Source organism: Octodon degus, unplaced genomic scaffold (genome assembly GCF_000260255.1).
Source record: "Octodon degus isolate 3935 unplaced genomic scaffold, OctDeg1.0 scaffold00183, whole genome shotgun sequence".
NCBI classification, from domain to species: Eukaryota; Metazoa; Chordata; class Mammalia; order Rodentia; family Octodontidae; genus Octodon; species Octodon degus.
This window is the reverse complement of record NW_004524759.1, coordinates 3,527,093-3,543,663: the sequence shown is the minus strand read 5'-3', so window position 1 is coordinate 3,543,663 and position 16,571 is coordinate 3,527,093. Positions and strand designations below refer to the sequence as shown.

General features: G+C 47.1%; 1 protein-coding gene across 1 annotated transcript in view; it reads left to right on the top strand.

The window, feature by feature from the left end:
- Manba (mannosidase beta) overlaps window positions 1-13,777 on the top strand; it is a 95,351-nt gene extending 81,574 nt beyond the window's left edge. The window contains exons 14-17 of the mRNA XM_012517473.2: window positions 6,681-6,825; window positions 7,954-8,096; window positions 8,958-9,215; window positions 12,795-13,777. Coding sequence (XP_012372927.1) covers window positions 6,681-6,825; window positions 7,954-8,096; window positions 8,958-9,215; window positions 12,795-13,019 — 771 coding nt within the window. The 3' untranslated portion in view covers window positions 13,020-13,777. The remainder of the gene's footprint in view (window positions 1-6,680; window positions 6,826-7,953; window positions 8,097-8,957; window positions 9,216-12,794) is intronic.
- The last annotated feature ends 2,794 nt before the right edge of the window (window positions 13,778-16,571 follow it).

The following is a 16,571-nucleotide window of genomic DNA, read 5'->3' as shown; positions in this document are numbered from 1 at the left end:
AGAGAGAGAGAGGAAGAAGGAGGAGGAGGAGGAAGAAGAGGAGGAGGAGGAGGAGGAGGAGGGAAGAGACCTTTCAGCCTTTGTTTCTCATGTTGTCCCCTCTCCTTCCAGCTGTTCATTTTATCATTGTAGCTTTATTCTCTTTCCTCAAGGACCTGACAGAAATAATTGTTCTTTTCTGGGCTTCTTAGGCAGCCAGCTGTATGATGAGGAGTGGGCGCGCTGCAGACATTCTCTATGGCCAGTTTGCTGATGACAGGTCAGCAATATGGCATGAATGTCCCCTCAGTGTGGTTCTGGTTGGTTTGTCCTGGGCCGCTTCTCACTTTTACTTTGGTGCTAACCCCAGCAAGTGGGGTTTACAATGAAAGGGCTATGAGTTATAGCTTTTTCTGGTTTCCTGTTTAGTTCTGGATTCTGTTGACTGGGTACAGACAGGAAGTACTAGGGTAAATAAAGTATGTGGTTTTCCTGTGACGATGGCATTAGAGCCTCCATCTTGGATCTGTGTAAGCTTCTCCCATCTATCTCCCTGACTCTCTCCTACCTCACCCTTTTCCTCATCTTCCCTCACAGCTCTGAGGAGCAGGGTGTTTGCCACTTTTCAAGGCTTCTTGATAATTAGCCTGATGGTGTGACCATTGACAAAATCTTGCCCGAGAAGGCTTGAGATTTTCTTTCCATGTCCATCCTGTCCTGCCTTCTCTAGTCTGATAGCCACATGGAGGCTCTCTCTTCAGTGTTTCTACTCTTTGAGAATAGTCTTGCCTCACTTTCTGAATTCTCTTGTCAGATTATCCTCCATAGCCCCTGCTCAGGCACACCTCTGTGTGTCTTCATCATGAGACTTCACGCCTTCTGTGATGACTGATACCCTTGTGAGCACCATGTGTGTGGCTTCTGCACCAGCCTGTTCTTATTTTCTTTCAAATTTTTATTTATTTATTTGATACAGGGTCTCGCTATGCAGTTAAGATTTGTAGTGGTCTTCCTGTCTCAGCCTCCCCAGGCTGGGATTACAGATGTGCACCACCATGCTCAGTTTTGGGGCTGGCAGGGTGCACCCAGGGTTCCAGGACTGGCATAACATGTGGTACCGGGGATCAAACTCAGGACCTTGTGCTTGCCAGGCAGGTGCTTAGATTACCAAGCTATCTCCCCAGCCCCCCAGCCTGCTTCTTGATGGTGACCAGCACAGGATGCTGCGTGAACAGGAAGGTGGGTGGACAGGATGCTGGAGGGACAGGAAGGTGGGTGGATAGCATGCTGGGTGGATGGGAAGCTAGCTGAAACCAGTCTGTGCCGACCTTTAGTTACAGCTCTCCTATCCTTTTATTTCTCCCCTGTTTGTTTGCTGAGCACTCCTGATTGGGGATGGCTCAACAAATATATTCCTCAGGACTGTCTTATCTCCTTGTGGCTCAGGTAACCCCATCAGCTGACTTCAGAAAGGAGTTGGACTGTGGGCATGGGTAGGTGGCACCTGCTGCTGGTGCCATCCACTGGTTCAGTAAGCAGCACCGGGATGTGATGAGAGAGCCAGGTTGTCCTAGGCTCTCATGGTGGGGTGGGTAGTGGTGGGAGGGGATAAAAGAGGCGTGACATGCAGAGCACCCTAGGTGAAGGACTGACTAGGGACACAGGACGCTGCATGTTGGATTCCTCCATATGCGGCGAAGGCTTTAGTCGGCATGTGATCTGCTTTGGTTGGCTGTCTATTAAATACCTGGTGCTAGCCATGAATTGTTTTGGATCCTTCCTTCATCCCTCTATCCCTATGTCCCTTCCTTCTCTGGGATTTGAACCCAGGACCTTTACACTGAGCTGCATCCTCTTGCCTTTTTCTTTAGTGTTTTATTTTGAGAGAGAGACTCACTAAGTTACTGAGTTGCCCAGGTGTGGCTCAAATTCATGAACCTTCTGCCCCAGGCTTCTAGAGTGCTGGGCCAGACTGGCTTTGCTCACTTTTTCATGCAATTCTTTTGGGTCTCCACATACCTGTATTGCTATTTGTATCTTATATATGAGTAAATAGAGACTCAGGAAGATTAATAGCTTGTCCAAGGATGCAGAGCATTGAGGAGCATGTTTTCTGCTTTAAAGCCCGTGTGTAATATTTTCACTTCTCAGCTGAGATAGGGCCATTCTGCAATGACTGAGGGGCTTGGTTGAATTATAATGTTAATATTCAGTTAAGTAAAGCAGCCATGAGAAATGTAGCACATTAAATAAGAAACAAATTGGAACACTAAAGAAAATCAAGGAAACCATGAATCAGTTTTGTTTTATTTTTAAATCAACAAATCAACAACTATTTTAGCTACACTGGTCAAGGAAGAAAAGCAGAGATTCAGCTGACTGACCCAGGAGTGAGAGAGTGAATAGTTACTCACTGTACAGAAATAAAAGCATGGCAAGGAAATGCAGGGCTACCTTGGTTCACAAACTCCATTCTGTCTGTGACTCTTGTGGCGAAATGAACTAGACAAGAACAATATTTTCCCATAAGGTCAACATTGAACTGATTCAGTTCTTGTCCAACTCAGAATCACGAAAAGAATCAAGTCTGAACTGATGTTCCACTGTATTATAAACAATTATATGGCAGCAAATCAGGTAACCTAGATGAAATAGAGAAATTGCTAGACAAATAACCTACAAAAATTAAGATGAAATACAGAATCTGAATGACCTATAGCAACTAACAAGAGTTAATGGTCAAAAAACTTATCCTATAAAGAAAACTTCAGCATGAGATGGCTTCACTAGTGAATTCTGAAAATACTTTATGCCTCATTTTGTGAAGCCGATATTACCTTGATATCAAAATCAGATAAAGATATATCAAGAAAAACAGCCTAACTGTCAGTATTCTTATGAAAACAAAGAAAGGGGATCCTCCACAAAACCTACCACACAGAGAAGGATAGCGCAACATAATCAAGTGGTATTTACTCCAAGAGAGGAGTCCTGGTTCAACACTGAAAACCAACCAGAACAATACAGCAGATTAGTACAATACAGGAAGAATAACCACAGCCCATCTAATGGATGGAAAAAAAAAAAAAGCATTTGACAAAACCTAACACCCTTTCATGATTAAAAAAAAAAAAAATCAACAAATTAGGACTAGAAGAGAGCTTCCTTAATTTAATAAAGGGTATCTTTGAGAAACTTGCCACTCATAACATATGTAAGGGCAAGAGACAGAGAGCTTTCACCTTGGGTCAGGAATCAGCCAGGCTGCCTTCTTGCTGGTTCTGTTCAGTGTGGAACTGGGGGTTCTGGCTGGGGGAGTTAGGCAAGGAAGTGAAATGAAAGCCAGCCAGATTGGGAGGAAGAAGGAAAACTGTCCCTATTTGCAGGTGACATTTAGAAAATCTAAAGTATCCAAAAACATTTTTGTAGAATTGCAGGATATGAGGTCAGTGTATAAATGCCAAGCAATGAACCATGTGAGAATGGGATTCAGTAAACAACACCATTGATAATAGCATCAACAACAGTAGAATAGAAATGTCCTTTGACTTACAATGAGGTTACACCCAGAAAGTCAGTTGAAAATTGAAAATATGATCCTAAGTCTAGCATGGATTTAATAGCCATCTCACCAACACCGCTGCCTGCAGCAGCCTGCTGTGGAGAATCTGTGCCAGCCTCCTGCTCACATGCTGGCTGTCACTGTAGCAGGTGATGCAGCCGGGCATGGCGAGATGGCATCTGGCTCCATCCAGACTGTGAGTTCCAGGAAAGATCAGGAGTCTAAATTTGAAGTATAGTTTCCCTGGCCATGGCATACCCGTGATCTCAGCACTCGGGGTGGGGTGAGGTGGGAGGATTGGCTGGGCTACATAGCAAGACTCTGTCTCGACAAACAAAATAATAATTATTGTAAAATTATAAAATAACCACTTGGTTAGTTGATTATTTAAAAAATTAGAAATATGGTTCTACTGAATATGTGTCTCTTTTTAAAAAAAATGTATTTGGCACAAGGCCTCACTACACAGTTTGGACTCATAGTGATCCTCCTGTTTTCAGCCGGGTCCCCAGTGCTGGGATTACAGGTGTGCGCCACCACACCTGGTCTCGGTGGCTGGCTGAATGCACTCAGAGGTGGGGCCAGCGCAGCATGTGGTGTCAGGGATTGAACTCAGGTTCCTGCACTTGCCTAAGCAGGCTCTTATCTGCTGAGCTATTTTGCCTGTCCTAATATGTGTTTCTTCTACCAAACTGGAAAATCCCAAGTCAGATCACTGAAAGACCTTCTTTACTTAATGTAGTTCACCAAAGAGACACAAGACTGTCACACTAAAAACTACCAAAAATGTTGGAGGAAATAAAGACATGAAAGGACATCCTATATTCATGAATTGGAAGACTTAACTGTCAAGCTCAATGTTCTTCAAATTGAGCTACGGATTCAACTGTAATCTCTCAAAAATTCCTACCGACTTCCTTTGAGAAATGGACAAGTAGATCCTAGATTTCATGTGGAAATGTAAGACTTGTCAGAGCCAATCTTGCAAAAGAAGAATAAAGTGGGAGAACTCCTATCCCAGCGTTAAAATTATTACAAAGTACGTTGTCCAACACAGTGGGATCCTCACCTACGGCCAGACCTAGACTGAGTCAGTAAAGTGGAGTGTAGAAATAAACACACATGGCTGTAATCAGTCCTTCTTAAGTAAAAGTAAGTAGCTTTCTTCTAATTGAATACACACACACATGCATTTTAATGGTGTAGAACATGACACACACATAGACATTGTGGAAATGGCCTAATCAGGCAATTTAAGGTGTGTATTACTCACATACCTAGTCCTTTTTTTGTGGTGAGAACATTAGAACTACTTTATTAGCAGCTTCCAAGCATGCAGCATCTTGTTCTTAGCCTCGGACCACATTGTGTAGCAGAACTCTGTCACTTCCTCTTCCTGTGTAACTGCAGATGCATTGTCCTGTCACCAGTGCCCCACCCAGCGCTGGTGACCATGCTACGCTCTGTATGCCCTGCACCTAAGTGAGATCATGTAGTCTCTTTCTTTTTGTGCTCGCTTGTTTCATTTAACATAATGTCCTCTGGATTAACCCGTATTCTCACAAATGAGTGGTTTTCCTTTGCTTTGAAGACCAGACGTATTCCTTGATGTATACATGCTGCCCCTCTGGTGACAGATGCTTGCGTGATTCCCTGTCCTGCCTATTGTGACCTGTGCTGTGAGGTCTTGGACTGCAGGTGTGGCCTCCACATACTGACTTCTTTTCCTTTGGCCACAGACTCAGCATAGGAACTGCAGGAGCTTATGGTATTTTTGGTTTTCTGAGGAACCTCCATACTGTTGTCTATAACACCTATGTGATTTACATTCCTATGTTAACAAAATTGGGAAAGAAATGGTATTTTCAAAAAATGGTGTTAGAATAGCCTGATATTAATAATGCTAACTGTCCAGCACCGGGCCCCCATGGGCGGATGCTGCTCCCCAGGGCGTGGACAGCCCTGCTCTTGCAGGCCCACCGTTAGATGTCTCACAGGCTGGCTCTCCTCGCACCCTGTCAGGGCTGCTTGCATGGGCTCTGTCCTGCAGTATACTGCCTGGCCTCCCAGCCTTGTCTGTAGAATCTCAGCAGAAGCCTTCATGACCCCTTCGACCCTCACACTCTGCACACCTGCAACAGCTGTGTCCATAGACGGTGAATGCCTGCTGCTGGCCTGAGCGGTGCCTGGGCTGCTTGAGCCACAGCTGTAGTGATCTCTATGGGCCTTGCTGGCCTGGGCAATTTGGGGTAAGGAGGGATCCTGGGATTCTCTTCCTAAAAGAGAACTGTGGAAAATCATTGGACTGAAATTGTGTCATTGTTCTGGTGTCCTGCATCTCTGAACCTGTGGTCTTTGCCAATTCCTGAGATGCCATTCAGGCTTCTTTCCTGCTGTCTCTGTGCAGAGCGCCTGAATTGTCAACCGTGCCCTCTGCGGCTTCTTTCCTGGCCCAGCTTTCTAACTTTCTCTGCTCCTTGTTGCTGCTTTTCTTTCAATCTGGCTAAAAGTAGGCAGCCAAGCCCAACCTGCAGCCTGAGGGCTCGCTGCTTTGAAATTTCCCTGTCTGATGAGGTTGTCCATTGCCTGTAAGCTCAGCCTCCCTCAGTCTCGGGACATGGGCCAAATGTATTCCTCTTTCACCATGACCTTAATCTAGTTCCCAGCGGCACTCCCATTTGTGTTAGAAACACCTCAGCACAGCACATAACCCTATAAATTGTCCTATTTCCTTTGTACCTTTTTTTTTTTTTTCCTTTTTGAGATAGAGTCTAGCTATGTTCCTCAGACTGGCTTCCAACTCAAAGTGATCCTCCTGCCTCAGCCTCCCAAGTGCTGGAATTATAGGTGTATGCTACCACAGCTAGCTGTCATTCACTGCTATAATAAATTTAGCACCAAGACTCTCAAACATACGTGCTGTTACAACAGTTGCTGTCACTCGCTGGAGCTAGCTCTATACCTAGTGTAATAATGACATTCCTATTGCTAATTGAATCCTCTAGTTCATCTAATTTCCTCTAAAAATGAAACCCCTCATACCTATAATTCCATCTGATCGACATGGCCTCATCACACAATAATGGCTCTGTGTGTGTGTGTGTGTGTGTGTGTGTGTGTGTGTATCTCCCCCAATCAGGTGGTACAGGCCCAGTGTATCAAGATAGAAACTGAGTTCTACCGTCGCAGCCGGAGCGAGATAGTGGCTGGTGAGGGCCACACCATGGGGGCACTCTATTGGCAGCTGAATGACATCTGGCCGGCTCCTTCTTGGTCCTCTCTAGGTAAGAGTTTCACTGTCTTCTATGTCAAGGAGAGAAGCAAGACCCAAGGGAGAGGGACTAAGGATGCACAGAGCTTGAAGGGCCAGATGAATGGAGGCAGGACGGGAGCCTAAGAGGCTGCAGGAACCGGGTGTGTGACCCACAGCCCTGGCTCACGTCAGCAATGTCTCCTCAGCCTTAGCAGTAATGTATGTTAGTCATCACTGGGACCTAATACCTGACACCCAGAACTTAAAGGAACAGTGGTTTAGTGACTCCTAGTTTCAGGTGACTCAGTCTGTGGTCAGCTGGCTCCAAGCTGTAACAGTCATGGTAGAAGAACCTGGCTGAGGAAATGCTCACCTCATGGCAGCAGGCGAGCAGAGCAGGGGAGCAGTGCCAGAGAGGAAGGAGACAAGGACCAAACACAGACCCCATGTCACACCTGTGACCTACCCAGACCCACCCAGAAGTGTGCCCCTCCAGTCTCCAGGGGCTCCCAATCCAATCACTAGACTCTCCACCCTGACCCTCAGCACTCTGTGCAGTCACAGCAGGTCAGCAAAGGACAGTTCATGCCCAGAGGTCCCAGCCACATATCTTACAATTATTGCATAGAATGTGGATTTTTAAAAGAGCATTCTCAGGGCCACAGGGGTATGAATGTGAACATCCGTTCAGTATAGGAGAGCTCTGCCTAGGGGAAGATTGGCCCACTTAGGCGCTGCAGTGCTCCTTCCTCCGATGCAGTTGTTCTGTAAGGTCATCTAGCATACTTCAAGGACAGGAGGGTAATAGAGTCAGAGATCCAGCCTGCCTGCGGTTCACTAGCAGCAGGTGAGAGATTGGCGTGGAGCTTGTAGTTTGAGGGATCCATCTACTTGGGTGTAGTCAGCAAAAAGGAAGGAGTAAGAATTAGTCTTTGACCTTCCCTGGAGGTGATTTGAGGCAGAGTTCAGATAGTAATGAAAATAATAGCTTTGGATCAAACAAGTCGGAGGGCCAGCGTGATGGGACAGGGTGCCCAGGATGCCCAGAGCTCTGCTGTGTTGAGCCCCGGGCCCCTCACCCTGTACACTCCCCCCAAGCCATGGGGACAGGGTCTGTGCCAGCTGACCCTGGGCTCCCCGGCCTCCTTGCTGTCTGCAGAGTACGGTGGCAAGTGGAAGATGCTGCACTACTTCGCCCGCCGTTTCTTCGACCCACTGTTGCCTGTGGGCTTTGAGGACAAGGATGTGTTTTACATTCATGGAGTGTCTGACCTGCATGAGGACCAGAATGTGACACTCACTGTGAGTCTCCAAGGGCCCTTGCTCATGGACGCAGAGGGCTGCAGATTAGCTTTTTAATGCTCTGGTTATATGACTTTGAGGTCAAACAGGAAAGGAATTGATTTGCATCAAAATATCTTTAGTGCCCTTAGTAGAAAATGTGCTGTCTGTGGGGTCAGAGTATGGTTTGGACAGCAGGCTGGTGCTTGGCAGGCCAGGGTTCTGTCTCTGAGGGGACACAGCAGCCTGTCTCCCTGGAGGTGTCTGGATAGTGCCTTACCTGAATTATATGGCAAAGTGCATGAAAGTGTAAGCTTATTTATAAGCTTGAGAGGCAGGCAACAGTCCAAAATTTTTTTTTTTTTTTTTTTTTTTTTTGCGGAACCGGGGATTGAACTCAGGCCCTTGCGCTTGCCAGGGAAGCGCTTATTCTACTAAGCCATCTCCTTGGCCCCAACAGTCCAAATTTTACAAAAAGAACTGGGTAAGCTTGGTATGTTAAAGTTGAAATCAGACTACCTAGAATGGCTAGGTAGAAAAATAAGCTTCCATTTATAACTAGCATAAGGAAAGAGAGAAGGGCAGCAAGCCTCTATGTTGGATGGTGCTGGCCATTCTGGAAGTAGCTGTGTGTAGGCTACTTCATGGCCTCCTGTGGCTGGTTTTCTAATTCTCTCCACAACCTGAGAAGCCCATGCAGCCATTGGCCTCCTTTTCCACGTGAAGAAACAGAGGCTTGGTGACTTGGGAACTCAGTCACATGGCCAGCAGTCAGTAGCCCAGGATTAAAACCCAGCCTTGCTGTCCCCCGACAGGCGTGCTGTTCCCACTGCAGTAGCCATTGCCATGCTCAGTGTTCCTTCTTCCTGCTTCCTTCCACAGTTGATGGTGCACTCCTGGCACTCTCTGCAACCCCAGTGTGCCCATTCCACAGAGCCCTTGGTGATGAAGGCAGGGGCCGCCACCCATCTGTACAGTGAGCCCGTGGCCCGCCTGCTGCGCAGGTGTGGGAACTGCACCCGGCAAGCCTGTGTGGCTTCCTTCCACCTCTCAGCCGGCGGTGAGCTCGTGAGTCCAGTCAACTATCATTTCTTGTCCTCCCTGAAGGATGCTGAGGGGCTGCTCAAGGCACATATCACGGTAAGCCAGGTTGCCCCAGGCTGCGTCCTAGCTGCATGTTTCCTCGGCTGTGGGTGACCTGTGGCCTGCGGGAGACACCCCTTCAGCTGGAGGCAAAGACCAGAGGTTTTCACCTGCAGGAAGGATTTTTCCAAGGACTCAGTGTCCACCCTAGCCTCCCACTGACTGCTCCCTCTGTGGGTCCCACACTGTGACCCCAGTGCTTTGCTGTGTCCCCTCTGACCTTCAGAATAGCCTCATGTGCTAGCTAGCCTCTGTGCTGCGCCAGAGAACAAATTCACCAGAGACCAGGTGGCAGTGTAGGGTCCTGCATCTCGGCTTGGACTCTGTGAGTCTGCCCTGTTAATCACTACACACCCTGATCTATGGCTTAATTACCAAATGTCTGTAATTGCCAAGAAAAAAAAATAGGCTTTTTAGGCTGTGCTGTTACAAAACTTGTGCCAGTGGAGAGTATGGGCTCTGACTGGTTAAAGACTTCCCCTTCCCTCCACATAGTATCTGACAGTATTTTTCTAGAAAGTTTAATTTTCATTTTAAAAAAATTTCAAATTTGTTTTACTTATTCTTTTTTTAACAGGGAGCCTGCCCATTAGCTCAAGTGTTTAAGTGCCTGCTGAAATGAAGCAGTCAGGCTCAGGATGCTGTGGTTTGATCCCTTCATCCTCAAGTCAAACCGGACCTGCCCTGAAGGCATCCTGAGTGCCCCCCCAAAAAAAACTCCTTATTTTTTTTACAATTTTTTTTTTTTTTATACTTTCACTTCATTAAGAAAGCCTTTTTAAAACTGACCTTAGAAAGCCTGACAAGATAGCTCAGTGGACTGAGTGCCTGCTTAGGCAAGTGCAGGGACTGGGGTTCAATCCCCAGTACCATATGCTATGCCAGCTCCACCCCCAGAACTTGCTGAGCTCTAATCCCACCTGTAATCCCAGCTGCTGGGGAGGCTAAAAACAGGAGGATCACTATGAGTCTGAACTGTGTAGTAAGACCCTGTACCAAAAAACCAATAAAAACAACCACCCCTCAAAAAAAACCCTATTAAAATTGACTTTAGAAATAATCTTGGGGCTGGTGAGATGGCTCAGTGATCTAAAGCGCCTACTTAGAACAAGCTTAGCAAAGCACAGGGACCGCGGTTCAATCCCCCAGTACCACATGCCAGCCAGCCCCGCCCCCTGGTGGGCTGAGCTGGCCACACACACACACACACACACACACACACACACACACACTATAAATAAATAAAATTAAAAAAAAAACAAATAATCTTATAAAAACTCAGCATCTTTACTTTTTTAAAAAAAAGTATATAAAGGGTGCCTGTCCATATCTCAGTTCTTTAAGTGGGTGCTTCCACAAAGCTGTCACCCTCAGGTTGCTGTAGTTCGATCCCCACAATACTCCAGCCAGCCAACCCACCCCTGAGGGCATTCGGAGCAAAACAAAACAAAACAAAACAAAACAAAACAAACCCTTATTTAAAAAAAAAAGTGTATAAAGGTTGAAAACATGGCTTCTCAAATTAATAGTAAAATATTCACATAACAATGCCTGAATGCTCAGTAACAACTGAGGTAGAACAGAGAGGAAGGAAGTGACCATGCACACACAGCTTTTTTTTTTCCCCAGAAAGAAAGAAAACTAAAACAAAATCAAGACTGGATAGGACAAAGCTTTGGTTTCTAAATGGATGGTTGGAAAATGTTTTTTATTCTTTAGCCAGGGCTTCTTGCCTCTTGTCCTTGTGCTATGTGAGATTTGTTCATCCTAGAGGAACCCTGACATTCGCTGTCCTTCCTCAGGGCTTGGTGTAGGCTGAACACTTACTGTCTGTCTGAGAGGCCAGGGGTCCAACAGCTGGAGGGACATAGGCTCTGGGCCAGCTGGGACAGCCAGGTATCCTTGTCCCTGTAGCCACTGTCTCTTCATGACAGCAGAGAAAAGTACCTTGGTGTTCAGCATCTCCTTCAGGCCGAGTCTGCCCCTCCTGCTGTCCCAAGTATGCTTTGTCACTGTCTTTTCTGCTGCTGTCAGTGTAGCTTTTCTTTTTATAACAGGATCTGGAATGATAATCATACAAGTGCCTTAGGGACGAGTTATCTATAGTAAAAAAATGCCCTTTGAAGTACTTCATGCCACACATAATCTGATGAAAGACCCTGTAGCCCAGCATGGATGAGGTCCAAGAATAATCATCATAGTAAAAGACATACTGGCATGAATCCCCCTTGCTTGAAACACACTTGTGCCAGTGTTCTTGCCGCTTTCTGAAGCAGCTCTGGAGGGCCTGTTTTGTGAGTGACTTTAGTTGTGCTGTTGGGCCACCTTAGTGTCCTGAATTGTTTCCCTTTTGTGATCATTCTGACCTTGGTGAAGCCCTAGAGTCGCATGGTGTCAGGCCTGGTGAATGAGGTGGACGAGGACACAGCGTTGTGTTTTTATGACCTCACCCTTCCATTGGGTGGTACTCAGCAGCAGCATTCACTGTATTTTTAAAAAATCTTCTTAAAAAATGTATTTTGTACAAGGTCTCACTATGCAGCTCAGATTCATAGTGATCCTTCTGTCTCAGCCTCCGCAGCGCTGGGATTACGGGTCTGTGTGACCACACCAGGTTTCAGTGCCCAGCACGGCGCAGGGACCTGCGTAGCATGTAGTGCCAGGAATCAAACCTGAGTTCTTGCTCTTGCCAGGCAGGTGCTTAGACTGCTGAGCTATCTCCCCAGCCTCATTCATTGTATTTTTGATCACAGGTGCTCATAAATACACTCAGGAAGGAGGATTCTCTTAAGTTCTTCAGAAGGTGGCAAGGATGATGTGATCATTGTGTTTGGATTGAGGGGAAAGTTTTGGGGGTCATTCATGGCCCTGTGTCCTTTACTGTAATAAACATTTTAAATGTAAGCATTCGTTGACCCCTTCGCCTACCCCATGTCTTCATGTGGAGGGGCTGTGAGGTGACACTGTCCTCACAGCGGCACCTTCAGGGTGTAGCTCAGTGCCCCTGCTTGCTAAGTGCTGAGTAAGTGGAATAAGCCACCTGGCTCCCCACAGCCACCCTGGCTCTCCTCATGCTCCTTCCATGAGATTGTGTAGAATTCACAGGCATTACAAACACTTACAAGGTCACCATCCTTTGCAGTCTGCACATGCCTGCAGGCCAGTGTTCGGGTTGCTTGAGCTTCAGAGTCTCGAGGCTCAGGTGGTGGCCTTGCCTGCAGCCAGGTCCAGATGTGTCCTTAGCCCATGTAAACCACTGCCCTTATGTGGGATGGTCCTTTCCTGCTCTGAGAAAAACAGTCAGAAATAGAAAACTTTAAGGTCCTTATGAAATGCTCTCCTTAGTATTTAGGACTTCACATTTCCTTGCTTTGAAATTACAGTTTGATCATTTTCCATGAGCTGAAGTTAATTTTCCAAGCACTGCTGGGTTTCTGACTGGTGCATGGGACATGTGACTTCAGCACAGGGGTGGAGGGGCTGCAACAGGCTCCTCCCTGGGTGCAGCCACATCCCCAGGCTGGTGTTAGACCCCCGGCTGTTCCTCACCCGTCCCATATTCATCTTGCTTTCCAGGCCACCATCTCCCAGCGAGGTGATGCATTTGCCATCGACCTGGAGACATCGGCTGTGGCGCCCTTCGTGTGGCTGGACGTGGGAAGTGTCCCCGGGAGGTTCAGTGACAATGGTTTCCTTATGACTGAGAAGACACGGACTGTTCTTTTTCACCCATGGGCACCCACCAGCAAGAGTGACCTGGAGCAGTCTCTTCATGTGACTTCCCTGACAGACATTTACTGAGGGGTCTGGGCTGTGTGTTCACAGGCGACGTTCTCAGGGAGGCTACGCGTAGGTGTTCCTGAACCTGGCTGGGTTTGTGTCCCGAGTGAACTCCAGGTACTGTTACTGGGGCCCTTCTAGGAGTCACAGGAAGGGAACAGTGGCAGTGTCTGTGGAACCACATATGGAAGGCTGTGAGATCCTCGACTGGTCATCGAGAAGTATTGTTCTTAATTTTTATTAGCACATGTTTGCCGCATGTAATTAATGGTCATGCTCACTGGGGGAGCTGTACAGAACACATCCTGTTCCGAGCCACTTGCTTACCTCTGCTTCTGTCGTGCTGGGTAATCTCACTGAGATGCCTGGTTACTGGGGTGGAGGGGTGGGGCTAAGTCTTCAGAATGAGAGATTTCTAGGTGACAGCCACATTGTTCATTGTTCCCAGATTGTTTGGAGGTTGATTGTCGTTTGGTTATTGTTTGAGGATAAGACTCTTTCATTCTGAGTTATTAAATAAAATACGGCTTTAGTAACAATAATTTATTTGTCAAAAGGCCCTTAGCGTAATCCTTTGGAAAATAATCTGGTATCCCTGTGGGCACTGGAAATTTTGTATGTCCTGGCATTGGCATGCATGTGGGCTTCAGATTTCTAGTTCAAAAGCATGGGTTAATGTAGGCTTGTAGCCCTGGTGTGAAAGTGATGTTACCTTTGTCAAGAGTTTAAGTCATTTCTTTATATTGATTAACTATAAGTTGCTTAGAAATTGCGTATAGCTTATTATCATATTTAAAACATTTCATTGCTAAGAGAGATAGCAGGATAAAATATTAACACATAGCAAATGGAAGTAAAGCTATGTGCAATTTTTGAATGAGTTTTGCAGTTTTTCTATAAGTTTGAAATACATAGAAATAAGAGCTGTGTAAATTGCACTGACAATTTGATCTTCGCCTGTGACCTGTGGCATTACACCGTGACCATTGTCCTGGGTGTGCATGTCCTCTTGGCAAGGGGGCAACTGCAGGATCTGAGCCGGGTCTGAGACAGCAGCTGCCTCCTCGGAGGGTAAAGGCATTGGTCTTAGATGAGAAGCATTAGGTTCTGTGTGTACAGGAAGAGTGAGTGCTGCCACCCGACCTCCCCTCAGGACCCAGGTCCCTCACTGTGCCTCTGAGGCCAGGTCTTGTGGGGAGAGGGCTGTCTGCTGCTGTCTCTTTGTGCTGCCAGAGACGTGAGCACTGATGTGCACTGGCTGGAGCTTACTGGAAATTCTGCAGCTTCACTCAAGTTACCTAACTTCAGTGTTTAATTTTTTTGTGTGTGGTAAAGTGGGAATAATAAGCCAGAGGTTTCTGGGTGTGGGGGTACATACTTATATACCTAGCACTCAGGAGAGTGAGGCAGGAGGATCATTGTGAGTTTGAGACCAGCCTACAACATATAGTGAGACCCTGTCTAGAAACCTAACAAGAAAAGGAATGGGAATAATAACACCCATCATGTTAAGTTTGTTTTGAAGAATAAAATAATCTGGTCAATGGGTGTGGCCCGGTGGGTGGGCATATCCTTGGCTCCTGGGCCTGAGTCCTGGAAGGGCCAGCTGGCATAAGCCACACTCTGCAGCCAAGCACCTGCCAAGGCTTCCTGGTCATGAGGCCGTGTGCAGCTGCCCCACTTGCCGAGTCCCAGTGAGACACCATCATTCCTACCTGCAGAAGCCAGTGTAAGGACAGAGGGTCTGGAATGGAGTCCACACTGGCTTGTGCTGGGGCTGCTTCTTACCAGTCACCGCCACCCAGGTCCTGCGTGGAGCAGTCCTGAAGATGGAGCAGAGGTAGGCAAATTCTTTCTTTTTTTCTTTTGAGACAGGGTTTCACTGTGTAGCCCAGGTTGGCCTCAAACTTGAGATCTCCTGCCTTATCCTCCAGAGTGCTAGGATTACAGGTGTGCACCACTATGCCTGTGCCTGGCTTTTGGTTGTCTGTACTGGGCTCACATCCACAGCCTTGTATATGATGTTCCAGCCCCAGCCCTCAGGCAGGTATCTGTAGATCTCGTCCAACCCGAGTCCCCTCCACCCTCTGTGCTTCCCCACACCCTCTTCCTGGGGACACTCAGGAAGAACTCCCTAGGGAAAGCACAGAATAGGAAGGCAGGGTGGGCAACAATTACTACTTAAGCATTTTGGCCTGTTAGTAGGGGAAATTGTCACAGCTTTGATTTTAGCCGCATTCTGGATTCCCTCTGCATTGGGCCTAGGCCCTGTGTCCTACCCCATCACTCTGTAGATCTGAGTGCATATTTTCTTTCTCTTCCAGGGACAGCATCCTTTCTTCCAAGGGCATCCTCAGAGGACAGTCTTCAAAGAGGGGGCCCTGGGCTGGAGTTTGGGGCATGTAGCCCAGCTCAGTCTCCTGTTCTTGCCACAGAGCAGGCTTAGATATATCCCTTGGAGGAGTCTTCGGGGATCAGCACTGGAGATCCCCAACTGTGTCAGGGGCCCCACCCACAAGGTGCCTCCCAGAGGGCTGTGGGACCCAGTCTGTGGGGGATACCCAGAGCACTCTGGTGCTTCCGAAGGACACCGAACCAGATTCAGAGCAGGTCTGGTTCCAGCTGGCCTGCGAAGGAGAATACTCAAAGATGCTCAAGTCTGGGAAAACTTTTTTTTGTGTGTGTGTCTTTTTGAGAACAGGGTCTTGCCGTGCAGTTCAGGCTGGCCTTGAGAACACTTTGTAGCCCAGGCTGGTCTTGAACACGCAACAATCCTCCTGCCTCAGCCTCCCAACTGCTGGTATGATAGGCATGCGCCATCACACTCAGCTTGGGGAAGCTATTTTTAAGCAGATTCCTGCGGGGCAGCCAGCAAGCTTACTCCAGGCACTCTGTGGCTCTGTAGACCTCCTGCTCCCCTACACCCTGTGGCTAGCATGGAAGCAGTGGAGGCCTGGGGAGGTGGCTCTGGAGCCAAGGAGAAGTGGCCCCTTGCTAGAGAAGGGAGCTCTGTTTCTATCTTGCATGAGTGGGCATTTGTCTTCCCTCCCAGCCAGAAGCAAGAAAGTGGCTAAGACAATGTTATATAGTTTTCAAAAATTAGAATCATAGAAGAAGATAGCAACAGACTAGAAAATAGTAAAACATCCTCAAAGTTGTATTTACGAAGAGTCCATGTTTGACTTACCCGTCTAACAGCAGTTTAGACTTAGGGCTGCGGCTCACTGTTCAGACTATGACCCGCATCCCAGCTTACCCTCCAGGAAGGTGCGCAGCACGTGGCTTTATGGTAGCTTCTCTACAGCACAGTATGGTCAAGTTTTGCTCACTGTGCTGTCCAGTACAGAACTGTAGTTTTATGTTATTTTATATGGTACAATATTGCATGTAAGAGTTATTGCAAATAAAAACGAAGTCACCAACTTGGAGTTTCCTCTGACATGTCTTAGTTTAGCTACTGTAAGGTGCACTCTGCATACGAATCCTCCCTTAACAACCAAATCACTTAATGACCTAAGTAGGAACAGTCTGCTGGTTAACTGAGCAGAGTCTCAGACACTCTGGAAACTAGAA